General features: G+C 34.6%; 2 protein-coding genes across 8 annotated transcripts in view; one reads left to right on the plus strand and one right to left on the minus strand.

The window, feature by feature from the left end:
• Ints8 (integrator complex subunit 8) overlaps positions 1-13269 on the plus strand; it is a 62106-nt gene extending 48837 nt beyond the window's left edge. For all 4 annotated transcript variants that reach the window (XM_048782823.1, XM_048782824.1, XM_015485971.2 and 1 more), the window contains 7 exons: positions 2077-2195; positions 3703-3806; positions 4936-4986; positions 7596-7669; positions 7753-7817; positions 7972-8015; positions 13070-13269. In XM_048782823.1, coding sequence (XP_048638780.1) covers positions 2077-2195; positions 3703-3806; positions 4936-4986; positions 7596-7669; positions 7753-7817; positions 7972-8015; positions 13070-13186 — 574 coding nt within the window. In that variant the 3' untranslated portion in view covers positions 13187-13269. The remainder of the gene's footprint in view (positions 1-2076; positions 2196-3702; positions 3807-4935; positions 4987-7595; positions 7670-7752; positions 7818-7971; positions 8016-13069) is intronic.
• The window catches only part of Ccne2 (cyclin E2), a 12879-nt gene continuing 8132 nt past the window's right edge, over positions 13176-17922 (minus strand). For all 4 annotated transcript variants that reach the window (XM_048782826.1, XM_048782825.1, XM_048782828.1 and 1 more), the window contains 5 exons: positions 17230-17325; positions 16857-16991; positions 15816-15927; positions 15149-15306; positions 13176-14605 (listed from right to left, as the gene is read on the minus strand). In XM_048782826.1, the coding sequence (XP_048638783.1) occupies positions 14492-14605; positions 15149-15306; positions 15816-15927; positions 16857-16991; positions 17230-17325 (615 nt within the window). In that variant the 3' untranslated portion in view covers positions 13176-14491. The remainder of the gene's footprint in view (positions 14606-15148; positions 15307-15815; positions 15928-16856; positions 16992-17229; positions 17326-17922) is intronic.

Consider the following 17922-nt stretch of genomic DNA (forward strand, 5'->3'; position numbering starts at 1 on the left):
TATATATTGTACATTAAATTAGTTATATGTTTAGAAGTCATCCTGAGTTTTGTGGATATCCTTAGATAATTTTATGGATATCCTTAGGATTCTACATACAACTTTGTGTTTCTCTATTATAGTAATTGTCTTTCTAAAAATTAGGTAGAAGGCCCTAGATAGAACATCTAAGAATTTCTGATTTTCAGTGAATAGAATTGGAAAGTCATCTATCCATTTGAAAATCATGTGTTGTTTCATAATTCCTTATAGAGCTCTTCTAATACTGTGATTATCAAAGGCTTCCAGTCCCTTCAGTTGCCATAGGAATTTCTTTAATTATTTTATGAAATCTCTCTTACTTTTATCACCTGAGAATCTCAATAAAATTATGAGATGATTTTTTAGGAGAGAAAATAATTTTCATTTTTCTGAAAGAGTAAGCTTTACATTTTTTTCTTCCTATATGTAGCAACTTTTCATACAGAAGAGTTCATTTGTTTCCTGTCAAAACTTTTTTTCCTTCCCTGTCATCCCTCTCAGTTGGCTTACTTTGTACTTGAAGGGTAGGTCCCTCCAGCCTCATTTGATTGCTCTTAATGGCATCTTTGAAGAAAAAAAGATTTTAATATGTAGGTAAGCAGGCAGTATAATGAACATAAATAATTTGCTTTCATCTCAATCTTAGAGATTGGAAGCAGCTCTAAATCTCATACAGGGATTTGGAGAGTCAGAGTGGGTGAGTGTCCCTGCCCTTGACTTAATAAGGGTTCTTTTCCCCCCAAAGGATACCATGCTTCATGAAGGAAATGTGCATGCTCTGTAGCATTCTTACTGCAAATTCTATCATCGTATCTTTCTAATTTTTGTGTAAGATTCAATGTGTTAGATAGCAGTTCAAGAATCAGGTAAAGAGAATTTTGTTTGGTATGGGGGTGGGGTACTGGGGATTGAACCCCAGGACCTCACACACACTAGACAAGTACTCTATCACTGAACAACAGCCCTTAGTTGTGCCTTTTTTTTTTTTTTAATGGTACTGAGAATTGAAGCCAGGGGAATTTTACCTCTGGGCTATACCCCTGGTCCTTTTTATTTTTTATTTTGAAACTGGGTCTCACTAAATTGCTGAGACTGACCTTGAACTTGTCATCCTCTGTCTCAGCTTCTGAATCCCTGGGATGACATATATGTGCCACCATGCCCAGCTGAGAGTCTCTATTGGTTCCAAAAATAGCATTCCAAGAATAATGAGAATGGCATGGGATTAAGTATTAACTATTTTAAAACTAACTGCTGTGTAAATAGAATTCTTAGACTTAACATTTTGTAGATATCTGTAAAATATAATCATAAACTAATTTAACTTATTGTAAGTAAATAGGGATTTGCTGCTAATGCCACATTTCCCCCCCTTTTGGACAGTGGTATTATGGTAAAATCAAATGCCTGTGGGCAACAGAAGTACTTTGTCCAAATTTACCTTATATATGATAGAACCATGACTTGAACCTTTTGTGTGTCTGAATCAGAACCTGTTTTCTACCACTGAGCCTTACTGCTTCTAGGAGGGAGGAGCCCTCAGCTATGTTTCTGACTTTTATCCTCACTATTCTGTCTTCTGGTTCTGTATTTCCAGATCTCCCCTCTTACCCAGGTTCAAAGTGGCTGGACCTATTTCCTACCCTTTTCTTGACTCTTGCTACTACCAAAAGTACCAAAGTGTTATACTTATCACAAAATAGCTTTTCACCCCATTAGGAGCAGTATAACATCTAATCCAGGAATCATTTATTCTCTCGCAAGAAGCCATAGGTAGATTTAAGGTTACATGGCAGTATTAGTGTTTGTTTCTTCTAGAAGAAGCCCTTGTTTTTTGTGGCTTCTTCTAGATAACTAGAACTTAAAAAGTATTTGGGGAAATTTTATGAGCCTATCTCTTTTGTTGACTATAAATTATCCTCTGATAGGTAAAGGTAAGGATTTATCACATTTATGGCCATAGAAGTTTAGGCTTTGTCTTTTTGTTTTTAGTAGGATATGGTTTTTGAGGTTGACTTTTAAAATAAAGATTAATGTTAAGTATCTTTCCTTTAGCCTTCAGTCTGTGGACTTTGAAGCTGTAGCAATCACAGTGAAAGAACTAGTTCGATATACACTTAGTATAAATCCAAACAACCATTCCTGGTTAATTATTCAGGCAGACATTTATTTTGGTAAGTAAAACTTTTGGTTGCCTATTTTGCTTTGGTAACACTATTAGAAGTAAATGTAAATATATTACACAGTTTATTACAGTATTTATTAAACTCTCTAGGTACTCTTGCTATTATTTGTATTCTTGGAGATAGACTCCCCTCCCCTTTATTGATTATATGCTAAAATTTTCCAAGTTGATATGAAGTTTTTAGTATTTTTTTCACTGTATAGATTGAATAAAAATTCAGACTGGTATCATTTCAGGATCTTTTTCTAGAAGTCAATTTTTTAAAAGAGAAAATTCAAAATTTAAAGGTGGAAGGATAGTATAATGAACTCCTGTTTATTTACCTTTCAGCTTTCATAATTTACTCATGGTCAGTCCTGTTTCTTCTGTACCCTTATCTAGATCTTTCCGCTCTTCTCCAAATTATTCTGAAGTAAATAATTGCTAACTTTAAAAAAATTATTTATTTTTAGTTGTTGAAGGACCTTGGTTTTTTTTATTTATATACAGTGCCTAGTCAAACCCAGTGCCTCACATATTCAAGGCAAGTGGCGCTTTACCACTGAGCCACAACATCAGCCCTAATTGCTGATTTTTAATGTTCATTTTCACCCCAGCCCCCAAAGAGTTTAATCACCAAGACCTTAATGTATATTTACAGAATAAATATATTGATTCTGAATTACCAAGACCTTAATGTTTATTTGCAGAATAAATATATTGATTCTGGGGTCTGCAGTTATGGCTCAGTGGTAGAGTGCTTGCCTAGCATGCATGAGGCAAACTGGATTTGATCCTTCGTACCACATACAAATAAAATAAGGATACTGTGTCCACCTAGAGCTAAAATATACATATATAATTCTGAACTACCTCAAAAAATTAGGATATGTTTCTAGTTTGAATATTTAGGAAATAAATACCTCCAGATACTGAATTCTGTACTAGTAAACTTGGTGAGAAATTCTAAGTAAATTTTTGGTTTATCAGTTTTAGGAGGCAGAGAATCTACTGAATCACTTTTGTTTTGGGTGGTGATGATACTAGAGATTGAACCTAGGTACTCACACATGCTGTACAAGTGTTCTACCACTGAGTTACATCCTTAGCTCTGTGTTTTGGGGGGTACCAAGGATTGAATCCAAGGATGCTTAACTATTCAGCCACATTCCTAGCCTTTTTTAAATTTAGAGACAGAGTCTAAGGTGCCTAGGGTCTTGCTAAGTTTCTAAGGCTGGCTTTAAATTTGCGATCCTCCTGCCTCAGCCTCCCAAACTGCTGGGGTTATGAGTGTGCATCACCACACCCAGCTATTAATATAATTGATTTTTTTTTAAATGTGGCTAAAAAAAAGGGTTTTCTTGTTATTTTCCTGAATAAGTACAAAATTTTATCCCCAGATCTATCATTTGAATCTGCTTTTGTTAACTAATAACTCTTCACAAAAGAGACCTTTTTTTTCCCCCCAATCCTATATCTAATGACAAGTAATTCTTTATCTCTGTTTACTTCTTCAGCAACAAATCAGTATTCGGCAGCTCTTCATTATTACCTTCAGGCAGGAGCTGTGTGTTCTGATTTCTTTAATAAGGCTGTGCCTCCAGATGTTTACACAGACCAGGTAAGTTATTTTGTGTGCTTCCTTTCTTCTTACCTACCTTTACATAGTTTTCTTCCTGGCCTCTTTTTGACTAAATTTAGCCATTTCCATGTACATGATGGTAAATTCCCAAATTGATGGGTCTAGACCAGATTGCTATTTTTTTTTTTTTAAATTTTTTTGCTGTCCATGTTTTCAGTGCCCATATTTCCAGTGCCTATTGGTGTTTTGATTTTCCCCAAACACCTCAAATTTAAATCTATCTACAATTTGGTTGCATTTCTTACTTTACCAGGCTCCTCTCCTAATAAATTCACCCCTCCTTCAAACAAACAAACAAAAACTCTCCAGAATACCAAATACTTTTATTTAAACTTTTGAGACAACTAAGCTCAAATCCTTAGCATTGTACTTGGCTTTTTTCCTTACTTTCCTTTTACTGATCTTGCCACCAATATCTATTCAGCTTTCAAATCATATTGATTCTCTTCCCTAAATCCCCAATTCTTTCCCTCTTGTGTGTGCTTAAGTCATACAACACGAAATACAGATATATTAGTCAAATCCATTATCTTCCATAGTTATTCCTCCCTATTTGTGCTAAGAGCATCTAAAATCTATTGTATTAGCAGATTTTTAACTATATATTATTATTTTTGTGTGTGGTGCTAGGGAGCAAACCCAGGCTTGCATGAGCTAGGTATGTGCTCTACCACTGAAATACGTCCCTCCCCCACCAAATGCTATTATATGCCTTATACAGAATATTAGATCTCTAGACTTATTCAGATTGCAAATTTGTGCTGTTTGACGTATTTCTCTGTATTTCTTTCTGTTCCTTGATTCTGTTATCAAATTTTGTTCCTTTTCTTTTAATATGTATTGCTGCTTTTTCTGATTTGGCCATTAGTATACTTGACAAATGTGTTTTTCAGTATTCATATAGTTTTTGAAATGATTTAGCATTTTTATTAATTTTTGGGTTTTTTTATATTAACAGCAAAATTGAGTAGAAAGTGTAGAGTTCCAATATACCTTCTGTCTTCTCCACTTGTACAACTTGTCCTCTGTTGACCTCATACCAACATGGTGCATTTATTATAGTCTGTTATTAATAGTTTCTTAAAGTAATCAGTTTTGATTTTTATAGGTGATAAAACGAATGATCAAGTGTTGTTCTTTGCTGAATTGCCACACACAGGTTAGTTTATAATATGGCATTGGCTTATTTTCATATATGTTAGTGTTTATGATAAGTATAAAGCATTGCATTGGGAAGCAGCTTTTTTTAAAATTTCTTTTTAGGGAAGCAGCTTTTATTATATCAGAGTTACTTAATTTTATGGTGTTAGAAGTTTTGCATAATTACATTTTTTTAGTTTATAGAATTTTAACTAAAAGTATGAAATAAGAAAGCGTTGACCTTTGAAATCTTGTGAATAGAAAGAGCATTCTCAAGTATGTATTCTTATATTTAAGATTAGATTCATTAGCCATTAGGGAAATGCAATTAAAACCACAATAATAAGATACCACTTCCCACCCACTAGGATGACTGTAATCAAGATATTTGACAATAGCTGTTGTTAAGGTTGTAGAGAAATTAGATTCCTCATGCTGGTAGAAATATAAAGTGGCACAGCCTCTGCAAAAGAGTTTGGCAGTTCCTCAGAATGTTAAATATAGAAGTTGGGTGAGGTGGTGTATGTCTATAATCCCAGTGACTTGGGGGGGTGAACCAGGAAGATTGTAAGTTCAAAGCCAGCTTCAGTAACTCAGCAAGAACCTGTCTTGAGGATTAATATTAGAATATATAAAGAACTCAGGCTGGGAATGTGGCTCAGTGGTTAAGTGCCCCGGGGTTCAATTCCTGGTACCCCCCCCCCCCAAAAAAAAAGAGAATATGTAAAGAACTCAAAAACTTTACACCAAAAAAATCAAGTAATCCAATTAATAAATGAGCAAATGAATTAAACCCACACTTCTCAAAAGAAGAAATACAAATGGCCAACAAATGTGTATAAATGTTCAAAATCATTAGCAATTAAGGAAATGCAAATCAAAACTAATACTCAACACCAGTCAGAATGGCAGTCATCAAGAACATAATAATAAATACTGGAGAGGATATGGAGAAAAAGGATCACTTTTACACTGTTGGTGGGATTGTAAATTAGTACAACCACTATGGAAATCAGTATGGAGATTCCTCAAAAGACTATGCCTGGCACTACCATTTAACCAAGCTATACTACTCCTAGGTATTTATCCTAAATTAAAGCTGTCATAGTACAGTGATACTAGCATACCCATGTTTATAGTAGCTCACTTCATGATAGCCAAATTGTGGTACCAGCCTAGGTGTCCATCAACAGACGAATGGATAAAGAAAATGTGGTTTATATATATATACAATGGAGTTTTATTCATCCATAAAGAAAAATGAAATTGTCATTTGCAGGAAAATGAGTGGAACTAGAGAACATTACATTAAACAAAATAAGTGAAACTCAGAACGTCAAGGGACTATGTTTTTCTTTCATGTGGAATCTAGAGAGGAAAAAGGAAAAGGGGGGGGGTTGGATCTCATGGAAATCAAAGGGAGATNGTAAAAAAAAAAAAAAAAAAAAGACATAGAAATGATCACATGACTTTAACACTTGCATTTCTATGTGAATATCTAAGAGAATTGAAAACATAAATCCACAGAAAAAGTTTTTTATATGAATGTTCATAATAGCAGTATTTATAGTAGCCAAAAAGTAGAAAAAACCCACAGTGTCCATCAAACAATGCATGGTTTAATAAAATGTGGCATACAATGAAGTACTATTCAGCCATAAAAAGGAATTAGTTATGGCTACATCCTACAACATGGAAGATTCTTGAAAGACTATGCTAAGTGAAAGATAAAAAATGCCACAAAGTGTATGATTGCATTCATATAAAATATCCAGAACAGTCAATTTTTTTTTTTTTGTACTAGAGATTGAACCCAAGCTACATCCTTAGCCCTTTTAATTTTTCATTTTTGAGACAGTGACTGGCTAAGTTGCCCAGGCTGGCCTCAAACTTGGCATTCCTTCTTATGCTCCTTACCTGGCAGAATGGGAAGATCTTTAGAGACAGAACATAGATAAAAGATTATCAGAGTCTTGAGGGATGAGGAAATGGAGTTACTGCTCATGGGTGAGGAGTTTTTTTGGGGGGTGGTGGTAATGAAAATATTTTAGAATTAAATAGATAATGGTTGTACAGTTTTGTAAATATACTAAGAACTATTGAATTGTCCTTTTAAGAGGGTTATTTTTGTGGTATGTGAGTGACATCAGAAAAAAATATTTCTGTTTTTTTTTTTTTTTTTGAGATGAACATTATGACATATATACCTGATTGAAATGGATGTTTTTTATGTTAAGCAGACTGGCAGCCTATATCTTGTCAGAGTGAGTGTATATACTTGCCAGCTGTGAAGGCTTAATTTCATGTTCTTCATGTCCTTGAATGTCATGATACTTTGACTTGGAATTTTTCTTTCCTATACAGTTTAGTTTTCTGATCTGGCTTTTTGCCAACTTATTAGAATTTTGTGAGCTAGGTCACTGATGAAAAAAATGTTTGACAAGACAGACACTTGGGTAAAGGTTTTTGAAATTAAAATGAGATAGAATTAATAAATATGAACTGACCCATTTGGTGTGATCTTCAAGGCTTCTTAAAGAATATGTTCTTCATATAAAAATAATTAAAGGTTATCCTCCAAATCCAGGAGTGTCATTTTTAAATGAAACCATTTTCAAATCTTTGTAGGTAGCAATTTTATGTCAGTTCCTCAGAGAAATTGACTACAAGACAGCCTTTAAGTCACTACAGGAACAAAACAGGTATGAATGATTTTTTTAAATAATAGAAGTTGAAGTTTTTCTGCTTAAGGAAAAAATAATAGTAACTGAATTCTATTTTTTAGTCATGATGCTATGGACTCCTACTATGACTATATTTGGGACGTTACCATCTTGGAATACTTGACCTGTATCCTTCCTTCTACATATTTGATATTAGAAGCCAACTTCTATGGATTGGATTTTCATTTTGTGTATTTTCTAAATAAACTGAAAACCAGATGAGATTCTATGATATTTAATACTATACTATCAGATTTATTATTCTTAACTGATTCACGTAGATCTTCATCATAAGAGAGGAGAAACAGATAAAAGACAAATTGCGGTAAGTTACCTTATGCTTTTCTTCAATGATGTACTTAATTTTCAGAATGTTAAATAATTAACATTTATACCACCAACAACAAAAACTTTAGTGTGCCCAATCACTGCCAGAATTTGGTTATCAGTGTTTACTTTTTAAAAGATCTGTCTTTGATATTTTGAGCTATTCCATCTCAGTTTCTTTTTTTTTTTTTTTTTATTTGGGGGAGTGTGGTATGGAGGATTGAACTCAGGGGCACTCAACCATTTGAGTTACGTATCCAGCCTTATTTTGTACTTTATTTAGAGACAGGCTGTCACTGAGTTGCTTAGGGTCTCACTTTTGCTGAGGCTGGCTTTGAACTCATGATCCTCCTGCCTCAGCCTCCTGAGCCACTGGGTTTACAGGCGTATGCCACTGCACCTGACCTGTTTCTTTTAAAATGTTAGATCATATTATTTCTGTTGGAAATCTTCAAATGGCTTCTCCTATCACACAAAGTCCTTAAGATGGCCTACAAGGCCACATATAACGTGACCTTCTGCTTACCTAGCTGACTTCCCCCCCTCCTAATTTCTGCCATAGATAACTCTACTGTTCTTTGAACACTGATTCCCTAAAGATCTTTGGAGTTTTCTCTTCTAGGAACTGTTAACTTCCCTTATGCCTATCCTTAATTTGTCACCTTCTTAGTAGTCATTCTTTACTAATCATCTTATACCATGTCCCTCTATTTCCCTCTAATTACTTTTTATTTTCATTCCCCTTAAGTGTTTCTCTGTAACACTTACCGACATACTATATATTATTGTCTCTTTCCCCATGAGGATAAGGACTTGGTTTGCACATAGTAGAAAACTAGAAGGATACGGCACACAGTAGCTACCCAGTGGTTGGTTGGTTTAGATTATTTTGTCTGTGATAGGAATTGAATCAAGAGGTACTCAGCCACTGAGCTACGTATCCCTAGTTCTTATTTATTATTTATTTTGAGACAGAGTCCCACTAAGTTTCCAAGGTTGGCCTCAAACTTGGGTTCTTCCTGCCTCCTGAATAACTGGGACTATGGAGGTACACAGTATACCCAGCATCCAGTGGTTTTTGACTAGATGAATTATTTATTTAAATTTGGCTATGTGCCAAAATATTTTAAATTTAATGCTTTATATTATAACTTGACTGCTGAATATGAGTCAGAGCAAAGAAAATTAACTATGCTATTAGTGTCTTTTAAAGCTTTGTACTTGGACAAATTGTATACCTTTTATTTAGCAGAAATAAACTGATAATAGCATTAAAAATGCCCCCTTGTTTGGGGGCCACTCATGCTGCCATTTCCGGTTTACCTGGGGCTAGAAGGCAATATTGAAATGTCCTTAGCTCTCCCTTATTTCCAAGCCATTTCTACTTTTTTTATGTACTGATGATTGAACCCAGCAGTGCTTTACCACTGAGCTACAGCACCAGTCCTTTTAACTCTCCCTAGGTTTACAGGTTTTTGCCAGCCTCAGTTATATTTATTATCACCTTAACTGTTTGCCAGCCACTCACACCCATAGCTTGTCTTACTGTTAGCCACAGTTATTGTATGTGAGGTTTTATACTGAAATCCACTCTGCCTTTATGTCTCTTGCTCCTTCCTGAACATCATTGAGACGTTCAGGTGTGTGACTAGTTTTTCCTCCATTTTGTTAGCTCTTTGTCTTACCTTCCTTCCCTACTTATCCTCAATACAGCAAATACCAGTCAGTGTTCTCTCAGAGATCCTGATGCAGGCAGTTTGAGGTGGGGCTCAGGAATATAATTTTAAGTTTTCAGGTAATCTGATGATAAACCAGGTTTGGGAACCCAGCTAACCATTATTGATAGTCAGAACTATTCTTTGATCATTTTTTTTTTTTTTAAACCAGAGATTGAACTTGGGGGAACTCAACCACTGAACCACATTCCCCACCCCTATTTTGTATCTTATTTAGAGACAGGGTCTCACTAAGTTGCTAAGCACCTCGCCATTGCTGAGGCTGGCTTTGAACTCACTATCCTCCAACTTAGCCTCCCAAGCCGCTGGGATTACAGGCATGCAACCTACACCCAGTTGATCATGGTTTTTAGTAGCTTTAGTACCTCTTTTGGAGAAGTCCTGATCTGAATCTTGGTGGAAGTTTGAGTCCTACAACCATGCCACTACCAAACCATAGTCTCCAGCACGGTCTCCTTAGCTCTTTAAAGTAGTTTACATTCTTTTCAGGAACTGTTTTAGACTTTTCCCATTAAGCCCCTATCCTCTCTACATTTCCATGCTCAGTAATTTCCTTGGCTCTTATTTGCTTGGGAATAGGCTGGAAAAAAGACCAACTAGACTTCTTCTCATGGAGGTTATAGTTTCTTCACCTTTAAAGTAATCTACAACTACACACTACACTCATCTTTAAGTCCACTCTTCAGTTAGCAGGAGGCCATATTATTCTTTGTTGAAGGCAGATACTTATGCTTTTGATTCTGTCCCCTTTTAATCATCTTTTTTTCCTGGATTGTTAACCTTTTCCATGGTCTATAAACTATTTCATCCTTAATAAAAACCTTTCTTGACCCTGCCTCTACCTGGAGCCACTTCTCATCCTTCTCTAGTTTTTTGATGCTCTTTAGCTCAGTACAATTTGACTTTTGCCATCATCACAACTCTTAAAAGTGTTCTTAAGGGTTACCAAATGCAAATGCCAGTCTATACTTTCCAATCCCTTTCCTACTGTTTGTTTTCTTCCTTCTTGAAATTCTTTATTCCTTTGGCATCTCTGACAACATTTTTATTCAGTTCTTTTTCCTCTTTCTTGTGGACATCTCCTCTCCACTCGTAAATCTTAGTTTTCCCAAGATGTTAGTCTTTGGGTTATTTTCTAATCATCCTTTGTTCTTCCTAGTTAACCCTATCCACTCATGGTATGACTACCACTCACATGAATTGTATTATTTCTCTCAGATATCAGACTTCTATTTCAGCTTCTTACACTTTGGACTTCATAACCAATTATATTTTGGATATCTTGTTTATTTGAAATAACTTTTTAGTTTTATCCCACTACAGTGCCTTTTTTTTTTTTTTGGATACCAGGGATTGAACCCATTGGGGGCTTAACCATGTCCCCAGCCTTTTTAAATTTTCAGACAGGGTCTTGCTAAGTTGCTGAGACTGGCTTTGAACTTGTGATCCTTCTGCCTCAGTCTTCTGAGTTACTGGGATTACCAGCAATCATCACTTTCCCCAGTCCACTAGCAGCTTTTGCAGCACGTCTTCTTTCATATTGAAGTGACATTATCCAGCAATTTCTTCTTTTTTTCTTGCTACTGGGAATTGAACACAAGGGCACTCAACCACCGAGCCATATCCCCAGCCTTATTTTGTATCTTATTTAGAGACAGGGTCTGAGTTGCTTAGTGCCTCACCATTGCTGAGGCTGGCTTTGAACTCAGGATCCTCGAGTCTCAGCCTCCTGGACTGTTGGAATTACAGGCGTGTGCCACTGCACCCAGCTTTATCCAGCAATTTCTATTCCCTAACCTCTCTTACCTACCTGATGATCATTTCTAAGTATTTATAGCTCCTTTCAAGCCACCTATGAGAATTATTATTATTAGTTTTTGTTTTGTTATTTTAAAATCCAAAAGGTAGGCTTTAAGGTCCAAAAATGTTCTCACTAAATACTCCATAGCAGTAGCATAGCACTCTATGGATATTTAATAGGTTGAAATAGTTCTTTTTAACAGGAAAGTTAAGTCACAGTAGACTTTTATAGTGCTAAGTAACTTCCTATTTTTGTATATTAAAAATGTAAAGCCCTAAAACATGACTTGTGATTTTCCCAACTATTTTTAGCCCTTTTTTCTGAGGTATTTATTTTTATTAGAGCTTTATAATTATACACAATAGTTGGATTCATCCCGACAAACTCATACATGCATGGAAATGGATTTCAGTTCCATGATCCTCCGCTTTTCTGTCTTCCATCCCCTCTCCCATTCTCCTGTTAGACTTCCTTATGTTTGTCTACTAGTTTGTATTTGGTTCTTTATGTGATTTTATTCTTCCTTCCCCCTTTCCTTTATTTTACTCTAGCTTCCGTATGAGAGGAAAGCATTCTACCTTTGAGTTTTGCTTATTTCATTTAGCATGATAGTCCTCATTTCCATCCATTTTCCAGAAAATGCCACGATTTCATTCTTTATGTATGAGTAGAACTCCACTGTCTATATACACACCACAATGTCTTAATCCATTCATCTATTGACCAGCATCTAGGTTGATTCCATAGTTTAGCTGTTGTGCTGCTAATAACATTGATGTGGTTGTGTTGCTGTAGAATGCCGATTTTAGATCTTTTGGGAAAATACCAAGGAGTGCGATAGCTGGGTCATATGGTAGTTCCTTCTCTAGGTTTTTGAGGAATCTCCATATTGCTTTCCAGAGTAGTTGTATTAGTCTGCAGTCCCACCAACAATGGGACAAGTGTACCTTTTTTAGGAGTCTTAACTATAAATTAAGGTAATCTGATATCAAAATATTGAAGAGAGTTTACATAACCAAAGCTGGATTTACTTAATGTAATAAAATGCAACTCAAGATAATTCTATAAACTATGGTGCAACAAAATTTTTCTTTTTGGTACCAGGGATTGAACTCGGGCATTCAACTACTGAGTCACATCCCCAACCCTTTTTTGTATTTTATTTAGAGACAGGATCTCACTGAGTTGAGTTGCTCAGTGTCTTGCAGTTGCTGAGGCTGGCTTTGAACTCAGAATCCTCCTGCCTCAGCCTCCTGAGCTGCTGGGATTGTAGGCATCACCACTGGACCTGGCAATCTTTTTCTTAAAGAGTGGCTCAAAACAATCATGTTAACTTTTCCCCACAGCTCCTGAGTTTTACAATTAGATTCATTTAGAGATTCAATTAATCATTAAGCTAATTTCATTATTGTTTATATCTAAGTAATTATATATATATATTAGCTAATATGTAAATATTAGCAAGACTTAATATTGACCAGACCTTTAATAATACCATTTTTCTGTTTTGAGAAGATCAAAGCTATTGGCCAGACAGAATTGAATGCAAGCAACCCAGAAGAAGTGTTACAGCTGGCAGCACAGAGAAGGAAGAAAAAGTTTCTCCAAGCAATGGCAAAACTTTACTTTTAAGCAGTCAAAGCTTTTTAAACTTTTATTTTTTAAACAATGGGCTTAAAATAAACAGTATTAAAAGATTAAGTTTATATAATACATATGTACACATTTAGTGGTGTTTTCTTTTCAGACAATACAGAAACAAATAGTTTAAAACTATACAAAAGACTTCATACTATAATAGTAACTTTAATTTACAGTTTCTTCAAAGGGAGAAGAGATTCACATTAGGATAATGCTTTAGTAATTAAATCGACTTTTTGAGGCAAAAGCTAATTTAAGGTAAGTAGTAGCTAGTCTATATACAGCAAGTTCTTATGTCTTTTTAATAAATAGACTTGTGGTATACATTTAATATTTTTCTGCCTTAATAAAATAAGTGTTAATCTTTATCATTTTGACGCTGTCCTTATCTCATAATGTAGGAATTTAAATTGGACCTTAACAGTTTTATAAACATAAATAAAGCCTTAGTCACACTAAATTTAAAAAAAAAAAAAGCCTTAGGGATATCTTAGAGTAATAAAGTGACTTTCTCATATAAATAGTTTAAAAAGGTACTTAAGACTTCACCCAAATTGTGATATACAGAAAGGTCATTATAAAGCAACCTATATATCAATAAAGCTCCAAGTAGGAGCCACAGCATTTATCTTTATTTTTAATTTCTTTGGTACTCCCACTGTTTAGAGCAGTTTAAAACATCCTGTTCATTGAAGCCTTATTGGTTAAAGAATATGATGGCAAGGCAAATAAGAAAGTTAAAAAAATACATTAAATCTTACCATTTGTAAAAATTCAAGTTTTATAATAGTTTGCTACTACAGGTTTAGATAAATTAGTCACCTTATTTATTACAAAACTAAGTCTTGGTAAACAAGTTTAAATTTTATTTTCAAGAACCAAATTGCACTAGTTAAGAGTATAGGAATTTGAGAATCTAAAGCTAGATTCAGAATATTATATCAATGTACCCTTTAAGGTAGCACTTATCTAGTCCAAAACTGCAATGATAAAATTCCTTGTTTATCAAAATAAACATAGTAACACTGGATCCAAAAATAATTGTGGCTGGCTTCTCTCCAGTAGACTTGTGAATGAAGTCATCTTTGTAAACATGTTCAGCCTTCTTTAATGGCTAATATAGGAAGTGAATATCTTCTTTAGTGCCAATTTCAAGTGGTTTTTCAAAGAATGGCAGTGTCACTTCTGAATTGCCAAGGATAATCACAGCACTATTTTCCTGTAAAAACTTTAGTTCAGTTGTATGAAATTCTAGCAATACTTGCTCAGTTTCAATTTGCTTGTCAAGTAACTCCTTTAGTGTTTTCCTGGTGGTTTTTCAGTGCTCTTTGGTGGTGTCATAATGCCCCCATTGCACACTGGTGACAGCTGTCCCCCTTTTCTAAAGGTGTTTACATAATTTACTTCATCCTATACATGTGAAGAAATTATATAGTGATTAACAGCTAAGATAAAGCACTGATATAGTAAAACAGTCAAACCAGATTTCTAGTATCTTTTTGAGATTATTCTGACCAAATGCAGTGGTCCTTTTATGTCTTTGCAACTGTGAATTCATTCTGAAGGTTCAATAGTTTGAACTGTACTATGTGTATATGTGAATCTTAAACTCTTTTGATTAAAAAAAAAATGTTCTTGGGTACTAGGGATTTAACTTAGGGGCAGTTTATCATTGAGGTATATCCCAAGCCCTTTTTCATTTTTTATTTTGAGATAGGGTATGCTAAGTTGCTAAGGCTGGCCTTGAATTTCTGCTGCTGCTTCCGAGCTGCTGGGATTGCAGGCATGCACCACTGTGCCTGGCTAAAATAATTTTATTAACTTCTCTACACTCTGAAAACATGGGGCCCATTACTTTCTCTTTATAACCGCTGAAGTTGCATTCCATAGTATGCTGTCAGTTTCAAGGCTTACTAGATAGCAAAATCAAAACAAAAAACCCACAAGACATACCAGCATAGCCAAATAATTTGTATGTGTCTGGATATTATGTCTGTCTTCCATAGGTATCTTCTTAAAAGTCTTTAGCTTCACTGGACTAGTACTTTTTACTACACTGACAAAAGGTACCATCCAGTCTACACATTCTGAGATGATGTCCCATTCCAAACCTAGATTGAAAAAGTTGGAAAATTCAAGGCTGTACATCACAAAATTTCTTACATATACCTAAAGTAGTTATTTAAAAAGTCATTTTAAAACAAAATCAGGTCAAAACAGATTATCATGCTCAGACTATTTTTTTTAAATAATATAACTAATCTTAAAGGGACTTTAGATCAATTTTAATCAGTGTCTTCTACATATGAATTTGTAAATTTTTAAAAAATATTTTTTAATGTGGTGCTAAGGATTGAACCCAGTGCCTCACATATGAGAGGCAAGTGCTCTGCCACTGAGCCACAACCCCAGTCCTGAATCTGAAACTCTTAAATTCCAAAGAACAGCCAAACTATAATTGTGTAGATTCATTTCAAATGGACTTAAATTTTATTTGGCCTTTGTGAGTTGTGAAGACTCAGTATTACAAAGTATTTCTAAGAGAGAAAGAAATATAATCACTAAACTGCTAACTTTGGCAGAAGTTGTGAACAGGTAAGAAGAAAAAATTGTGTCTTACCTGAGGCTTTCTTAACCACTTCAATGGAGGTAAAATGGCACAAGGCAGCAGCTGCCAGTATTCTGTACTGGAACTCTAAGGAGTCAATGGCTAAAATACACAGATCTAAAAGCTAACAAATGAAAAAAGTATAAGTAATTTAGGATAAGGATGAGTACTACATGTTACTATTAAATCGGCTAACATTTTTTAGGGTATATTGGACCCTATGCCAAGAATTGTTAAATTGCTTAAGGATTAAAAAATAATAATAAGTTACCATCCTGAAGGAAGTCAGGTTTTGGGGTAGTAGGTCAGGGAGTAACTACTAGAGTAGGAAAGGACTGTTGTGCTGCAGTATGATGGGAGAAAGGGCATTTAATCCAGATTGGAAAAAGTAGTAAAGACTTCCGATGCCTTACATGACTGTCTTAAAGAGGACAGCTGGGAAGATTTGAGGTAGAACAATGTGACTTGGAACTGAAGTAGTTTGGAAAACCAAAGGTGGAAAGAAATAGGAAGTACTTTTCCTTTATTTCTTATCCAAAAAAGGGGGGAGCTAGAGGTCCAAAGGTGGATAATTAAATCTGCTCCTCCTCTAGTACCTTTGTTAGACTATTTGTTATATGCTGACCTAGGAAAATTTAGTTTGAATGCAAGTTTTAGATCCTATGAATAAGTCTGATGAAATGTAACTTAAATAGATAACATGTGCATTCAAGTATACAGCAAACAAGAGAATCATACAGAATAAATCCAAAATATTATAAAGTTAATGACAACTAGCTGAAAAGTGCTTTTCATCATTTGATATCAAAAAGAAATATTTAACTCTATTTTGGACTCCTAAAGAATGAAAGTACTTGTGAAAGTTTAAGAACTTTGTTGTCCAGAATTATTAAACAACAAATATTGGGACATAATTTTACATGTCCAAAATTTTGTTGTAGTCAAGAGTATTTCAATATGCCAGTATTTTGTTGTGTAGTCTATTTAAGACTATATATATTTTAAACCTGTAATAAAAGTAACATTAAATATATTCAATAACAGTGTAAATACCTGAGCTATTTGAATGAATGTTTCCTGAGAATACTGAGGTAGAAGTACTTTAGGAGCATCCTTAAGAGCATCAACTTGGAGAAAGAGATTTAACCAGGAGATGACTGTTACAGGACAAAGTTCCCATTTTAAAGCCTGTTAATGAAATTTTAAAATGCCCATTAATGAATGTACATATACCTATGCCACATTACATAGAATGCAGAGGTTAAATAAATTTCCCTCCCAGCCACAACTGTTTTGTTTTGATGTATTAGAACAAGGTGCCTTGTTCTAATCTAATAATACATCTAAAACCTTAGTTTTGACTACTTATAGTATTCTGAAATAGTTACAAAGTCACACCTAGAAATAAGGACATAATTATTATTACCTTTAATATAACGAGTTCCATCCTTAAGATATCCTCTTCACTGCAAGCACCATCAGTGACATAAGCAAACTCTTGGAGTTTTGGAGCATAGATTTCCTTTAAATTAGAATTTTTTATTAGGCCCAATTGAGATTGACATTAAAAGAATTCTATACAAACCACATACAGGCTTCAGTTTTAAGAAATTCACAAAGTGATTATAAATCTTAGTAAAATTATTCTATAACTCAACCTACCTTAGTTATTTTTCATATCTAGATATCTAAATTGGTAACTGTTATCAAGATTTATTTTCTTAGAATTGACTTTGAATTTTAGTTGATAAACAACTAGAGTATCTTAACCAGTTGTTTCAGTTAAAAAATAAAATCTTGCCGCACACAATGGTGTATGCCTGTAATCTGAGCTACTTGGGAGGCTGAGGCAGGATGATGACAAGTTAGAGGCCAGCCTCAGCAACTTAAGTAAGATCCTGTTTTAAAACAAAAAGACCTGGGATGTAGCTCAGTGGTGGAGTACCCCTGGGTTAAATCACCAGTACCACACATACACAAAGCTAAACTTGTTTTAAGATTGCCTAGTATGTTGGTCTTGTCACACACTTGTGACTTTGTTAGAGCATGCCCAAGCCCTGGGTTAAATCCCTAGCACCACAAAAAAAAAAAAAAAAAAAAAAAAAAAAAAAAAAAAAAA

Source organism: Marmota marmota, unplaced genomic scaffold, assembly GCF_001458135.2.
Source record: "Marmota marmota marmota unplaced genomic scaffold, marMar, whole genome shotgun sequence".
Taxonomy (NCBI): domain Eukaryota; kingdom Metazoa; phylum Chordata; class Mammalia; order Rodentia; family Sciuridae; genus Marmota; species Marmota marmota.